Source organism: Macrobrachium rosenbergii, chromosome 5 (assembly GCF_040412425.1).
Source record: "Macrobrachium rosenbergii isolate ZJJX-2024 chromosome 5, ASM4041242v1, whole genome shotgun sequence".
Taxonomy (NCBI): domain Eukaryota; kingdom Metazoa; phylum Arthropoda; class Malacostraca; order Decapoda; family Palaemonidae; genus Macrobrachium; species Macrobrachium rosenbergii.
Window position 1 is genome coordinate 61809644 of NC_089745.1, and position 7087 is coordinate 61816730.

The following is a 7087-nucleotide window of genomic DNA, read 5'->3' on the forward strand; positions in this document are numbered from 1 at the left end:
AATTAGAGTTACTGATTACTAATACAGTTAAGTTCCAGATGAGGTATGAAGCTTGAGAGACCCATAGATGAAATCATCATCACATCCTATTATACGAGTAAAAAATTAATATAATAAATACTTGTGCCTAAACTTGAGTGGTGGTGAAGTAGATAGCTTTGGAGTCAGCAGAGATGTAATTAAATGTGTTGGCGGACAATTGAAAACTCTCCTCATAATGGAAATAAATTGTTGGAGAAAATTAAACCACCAGAAGAAAGCTCAGAAATATTGGCTTTGTCTTACTTTTGTGGAGTTCCTGTAAGTGCACGTAATGTTCCACTTGAACTCCACCGAGGGTTTGAGTTATGCTACTCACCATGATGAGTTACTCCAAGGAGAAACTTCAGAAAGAATTTGAATATCAAGTGTTAATAAAAGTTGAGAGAATAAGAAAGAGTAAGTGATGCCATTGTGCCTCAACCTAATTTCATCTTGACACCTAAGACATTCAGACTTCATGAATGTATCAATGCAGTGGGGCATAGATTTGAAATGAAACAATACAGCCCAAGAATCAGGAGCCAAATTTTTGAGCGTGTTTAATATTAGAAAAGACAACTGTAAGGGAAGAAAGGGAAAAACATTAATCTGAGATTGTTAGGCTGGTGTTCTTTCTGTTGATGCAGCCTAGGGTCTGTTGCAAATGTGAAAGACAATACAGTATGCAATAATGGGTTTGAAATGGAAAAGTGCTTCAGATTATAAAAAAATGTATATTTAAGGCAGACTACTTTAGGTGTTGCATGAATTTATGCTTATGGCTATTTTAGGCTAGCCTTGTATATTACAGACAGTCCCCAGTTATCGGCCGGGTTCCGTTTCTGAGAGTGTGATGATAACCGAAAATCACCGCTAACCGAAAATCGGCAATTTTTGGGAGTTATTGGCGCCGAAAAGCGCCGATTTTTGTTTATCAGCGCCTCTGTTAGGTATGTATCAGCGCTGATAAGCGGAAATCGGCAATTTTCGGAGCCGAAAATTGCCAATTTTTGTCGCTAGACAAGCGCCGTAAAACCGGATCGCTGTTAACCGAGCCCGCCGTTAACCGGGGACTGCCTGTATTTATGTCTGTGGTAAAGAATTGATTGGTAAATTTTGACTTAAATTTTGTTTTTATAGGTAGACTACTGCTAAGATGCCTACACCATGTTATATTAGTAGGATACCTATTTGATAGTGTATTTTCAGATAGAAGTAAAACAAATCCCTCACCCCCTTTACTGTGAAATTCTTGTGCTATTTAATAGTGTATTTTCAGATAGAAGTAAAACAAATTTTCTCCCCTTCACTGTGAAATTCATGTGGCTATTCATGAGGGGTGCGAAGTTTTTTCATAATTTGAGTCCTTTCGTAAGCTGAGTTCCAGCTGAGGGGAAGACAGTACAATGCTTCTCATTATCATTGTGTTAATGAGAAACTTGTGGAGAGGTTGGAAGCATACAACAGAGTTAGGCATGGAGCCTTCTGCTCTGAAGAGGTACGGGGTCTCCCCGAAAATGAAGCAGAGGACTTTGCGGAAGGATTGATGGGTAAGTGTTCGGAAATACTTGTCCCTCAACCCAGCGTAGGAATCAAGTCTGGCTCCTTGATGGTTGTAAGCATGGAGCTGTCGTTTTTGTCTTGAACCAAAGCTGTTGAAACTGGTGAGGAAAGAAAAGATGTATGACTGATTTTTAAATACCTGTCACCTTCTTTATGAGAAAGGGATGGTTGTAGAAATCGTGAACTGGGTTTTACAATTGCTACATTGTATTCATACAGTATAGCCTTTAGCTTACCCGCAGGGAAAGAAACTTCAACAAGCCAGAACGAACTTGTGGACCAGATGGTTAATGGGAAGTGGTAGGAACTCAAAGGGAAGTTGATATCTTACTGAAGGACATCTACTACCCAGGGTCCAGTCACCATAAAATAATCCTTAACTCTAACTGCACTCCCTACTGGTGTCTGTATGTGGAGAGGAAAGCAGTCTTGGCATCTCATTCCTTCTTCTTAACCTTACTTCACTTTCAGGAAAGGGAAGGAGTTGAAAGGTACGCCTACCATGTTTTTTTGATCCAAAGGGGCCGAAGAAATCATTGGCACCTTTGGAATCTGTTGCAAAACTTGGTTGTGATGGCCATTGGCTAAGACCGATTCTGGAATGTATCGTTCTGAGGGTGACTTAAAAAAAAGAGAGAACAGATCCTAGCTCTGGCATTTCTACTTGGCACACTCTTGGTTCCCTGTATACCCCATAAATGGATCGGTAGTCACAAGTCTTGAACACTTGATACAAAGACTTCGAATGACTCCAGCCGACGATACAATTAAATCATCGAGAGAGGACGAGGGAACCAGAGATGGAGGAGGAGAATACATTCGAGCTGATCTGAAGACCAAAGAATCGAGGATAGATGAAGGCTTTGGATGATCTGTGGAAAGAGGAGACAACATTGTACAGGTACTGAAGGACCATTGTATAATGCAGCCGTGAAAAAAAGCTATGAGGGAAGCGGGGTCATCCCTTGTACTTTGGGAACGGACTCAGTCTGGAGGGGATGGCCAAAGCTGCCTCTTGGACACGATGTCAGGAACTGTCTCGATCAGACAAGGTCGGCCGAAGCTGTCCTCAGACACGACGTCGTCTCCCGTAGGGCCACTGGTTCATCTTCTCGTGGCCGTGGCCTATGTCTTCATCCTATCTTCACCCTATGATAATACAGGCAGTCCCTGGTTAACGGCGGGCTTGGTTAACAGCGATCCGGTTTTATGGCGCTTGTCTAGCGACGAAAATCGGCAATTTTCGGCACCGAAAATCGCCGATTTCTGCTTATCGGCGCCAATGATTGGGTATTGGCGCCAATACATACCTAACAGATGCGCCGATAACCGAAAATCGGTGCTTTTCGGCGCTGATAACCCCATAAAATCGCCGAAAAGGCCCCAAAATCGCCGATTTTCGGTTAGCGGCGATTTTTGGCTATCATCACACCCTCAGAAACGGAACCCCGCCGATAACCGGGTACTGCCTGTACTAAGGTTGAGTAGGAACAATTAGTGCTTTACGTATGGGAATACTTTCCCATGTTTAAAAGCCGATGATCTGTTTAGGAACAACCAAGTTGAATAAGAACAAATAAACTAAAATTCCTATTCTACCTGTATACAGTAGAACTCCGGACCTCGGTGCTAATCCATTCAGAAGAAGCGTCAAGGTGCGATTTAGTCGAGATCCAAATAAAATAAATTTTTTCCATAAGAAATAACTGAAAATTAATTAATCCATTCTTGACCACCAGTTATTACCCTAACCTTGCCTTTTTATACAAATCATTACACGTAAATTACAATTAAATAAGTTCCAAATTAAATAACATACATTATTAGATGCCCTTTTTTATTTTAAAATGTATACTGTATAAAAAATACTGCCCTACGTCCAATGTGGCTCCATTACCAATGGGAGACTGAGTGCCGAGTGCTATAGGCTAGGCTAGGTACTGTACTGGGTGGGCATAAAAATTGTTGTTAATAAAAAAAACACTGAAAAACAACCCTAATTATTTCAGTAAATTAATAAAATATAAAAAATAAACCAAATTATTTCTGTTATGATAAACTTGAGAAAAATTGCTTTACAATACAGCTGCAGCTTACCTTTCAGCCATTTGCCATGAGCGGATGTTAACAAACCTTAGCGCCACCCTGGTAGCCTATTGTGGTAACACATAGATGTTTACAACAGTAGTATTTACGGTAAATTTCATACAGAGTTTACTGTCATTTACTATATTACTCTCACAATAAGGTACACAATTCCTTATCCAAAAATCCTTGGGGCCAGATGTATTTTGGTTTTTGGAATTTTTTGGTTTTTGGAACTGTGGGGTCAGGAGCATAATCAAACATCACTACTGCAGCAAAGACATTATTTTTTCCCTTTTTTCATGCTTTTTCATTACAGTTATTTATTCATTATAGTTTACTATCATTTATATTAATATACTGTTAAACAAATGTGAGATAATTAAGATAATCAATAATAAAATAGTGAGACAGTTAAAAGCGTATGTTCACTAACATTTTTTAAACAAAAACATTCCGTAAAATGCAAAAGTATACATGATCAGAATAATTGTAATTCAAAGATTAATTAAAATTTTTCTTATTTTAAGGGAAATAGTTAGGTCAAGGGTTGATTAAAAGTTCAATATTTTATTAACCTTGATGTTAATGAATGTGGATAGTTACCTTTGGGATTGAGGATTATTTTCCCATTTTGGGAAAATAATTAACTTTTTTTACAGTCACGGGTCAATTAAACAATTATTTTCCAGGTCACAGTTCGGTATAAAGTAAAAAATTTTTGGTTTGTAATTATTTATTGACCAATTTTTTTACCTTTCATGGTCACAGGATCATTAAAAGAACATTTTGTTTTTCTGTGATTGTAATGGCTGGCAATCATTTTCCCTTAATATTTTTAACATGATGCTTTGACCACAGGTCAATTTACAGAACAGAATTCTTTATGTCTGTAAATTGAAAGAAGCTTGGTAGGTTGGTATTTTGGGTTGGTGATTATTTTACTCTAATTTTTTCTTTAATTCACCTGTTTTGCAATGTTGCAGGTCAGTTTAGAGACCAAAATTCCAACATTTTTTTTTTGGCACATTTTTTTGCAGCATCAGGAGAGGGATGTTTATCCCTCTTTGGTTTCTTAAAAACCCCTGGTTCCTTAACTCGCCTAAAGCCTACATTTACTCAGTATGTAATTTTGCATTAAATGTAGCACAGTACTGTGTTTACATGTCAGAATGGATGCAGCTGGTGTTATTATTATTATTCAGTTTAACAAGGCCACTGATGCTATTAAGTCTTTACCAAACAGACTTTACTTTGTACTGAATTGCTGTACTTGTTTAATGAGGTTTTGTTTGAATTTCAGGTCTTAGACCCCAACATGGACCTCCGGACTGTTCAGCACTTCATCTGGGGCAACACTTCTCAAGACCTTGTTTTATTTTATCGACCAATCAAGTGAAATCCTGTATGTGCATGCGAAACCATTCCTTCTATTCCGGTAATGTGTTGGATAAAGTTGCTGTCAGCGAGATTCCGTTGTCCGTAAATTTTTGGTACAACACATTTGTTATTTGTTACTCCCCAGGAGTTATTGGTTTGTTTAATATATGATAGGATAAAAATATGAACCTGAAATGCCAAACCTGTTAGACTCTGAGTCATGTACATTAACTTCATTTTCACTGTATAGAATCATTCACTTTCTTTATGATACTTTGTTTCATGTATGTATATTTAATTTACATTACTGGATGGGATATATTATCATCCTTTGATTAAGAATGAAGATGCAATTTTGTAAGAGTAGCATAATGTGCTCGGCAGATATTCATAAGTAGTGTTGCTGATGGTTGAAAAGAAACTCCTTTGCAAACCATGCAGTTTGATGGTAGAAAATTGAAAATCCCAGTGCTTTAATTGCCTGGTTCATTTTTTATGAACTGTGGCTCTTAGGTGGCAAAGATATATCATTAACAATTTGCCTGAATTCATTTAATGGTGGTGATCAAAAGAGATTCACATGGAGTTCAGAGGTAAGATGTTAACCAAATTGAATCGAGTATTACTACTGGAAAATATTACTTACATATTCTGTGAATTTGAGAACGCAATAAGCAGCCTTCAAGTTTTCTTCATGCAATAGCCACCTAAAAAGTCAATATATTTCTTTCCTCCCAGTGAGAACAGAACTTTATGGCTCCTCTGCTCATTAGGAAATGATTACTGGGCCTTTAATGTCTCACTGCAACTGTGAATATTATGTGAAATATACTGAGATTTTGGAAATATGGGCCATTTAAAGGCATATTTTAGCTTGAATGCAATGAATTCATTGTTTTCATTGCTTTTTAGGAGTATTCTTGCATTGAATATATACACAACATGATAACTATGTGCAAATTGAACTGTGGTGATATAATCTTGTGGGGATTTATATCGTGTATTGTGCATAGATATGTTTATTATTGTTCAATTCTAATTTATTTTTCTAACCAAATTATGTTTCTGTGTATGTGAATGATTGTGAATGGCAGAACACACCAGAGGATGCTATTTTATACAACTGGGAGTATTTGATAACGAAAGATGAATGTTTAGTGGGTCTGTTGGTAACGTGTCTTCTATGCTCTGATTATGCTTGAATCTGTTTACTTTTTATTATATGTAGGAAGGTGTTTAAGCTTAGAAAACTAATTTTTGCTTGCTTGTGATGAACCATTTCTTGCTTCCACCTGAAGTAAAACTTCTGCTTCTGAAATCAGGGTTTATCTTGGCTAATGAATGATTTTTTTAACCAAAAATATATAGTTGTTAAATACTATGCTGACAGTATGTTTCCCCAAGTAATGATGGCCATAATTTTCTTTTTATTTTATTTTTCTGATTTGAAAACTGTAGTATAATTCATTCACAGGCTTGAGATTGTTTGAATATATAGATATTAATTCATAGCTGCAGATCGGCTGTATCTACAGGTAGTTCTCTCAAACTACATAAGTTTTTGAAATTTGTGCAGTATGTTGGTTGTATAAGCAGAAATACCCAGCCAGTTTATCCCATGAAATAGTTCATTTTCTAATAGTTTTCAAATGAAGGACGATTAGGAATTTTCACAAATATTCTAGAATTTTTCCTCATCAGAATTACCTTTAATTCAGTAAGTACAAAGAGTAAGAAAGAATGGGAGATGGATGCCTACCCAACTACTGCTCATCTTTTCTTGCCAGGTTCCGTTAATGTTTATGTACAGTTATTTTTGCTACTACTAAATTGTGAAGAGAATGCTACAAGTCAGGTTACTTGATAGATAGAGTCTCTCTGTTAATTATTTTGGAAGTGACCACTGTTCAGCATTTCCTTTTAAAATTCATTTCTTGATATGAACAATTTAGTGTCACGCTGATTGTGGGCTTAGTAGTTTAACCAAACCACTGAGGTCCTGAGATCCAGTTTGGATTTATAGTGCAGGTCCACAAGA

At 36.9% G+C, this 7087-nt stretch overlaps 1 protein-coding gene across 1 annotated transcript in view; it reads left to right on the top strand.

Annotated features, from left to right (window-relative positions):
* The window catches only part of LOC136838851 (WD repeat-containing protein 48), a 98484-nt gene extending 92472 nt beyond the window's left edge, over positions 1–6012 (top strand). The window contains exon 13 of the mRNA XM_067104499.1: positions 4973–6012. Coding sequence (XP_066960600.1) covers positions 4973–5068 — 96 coding nt within the window. The 3' untranslated portion in view covers positions 5069–6012. The remainder of the gene's footprint in view (positions 1–4972) is intronic.
* The last annotated feature ends 1075 nt before the right edge of the window (positions 6013–7087 follow it).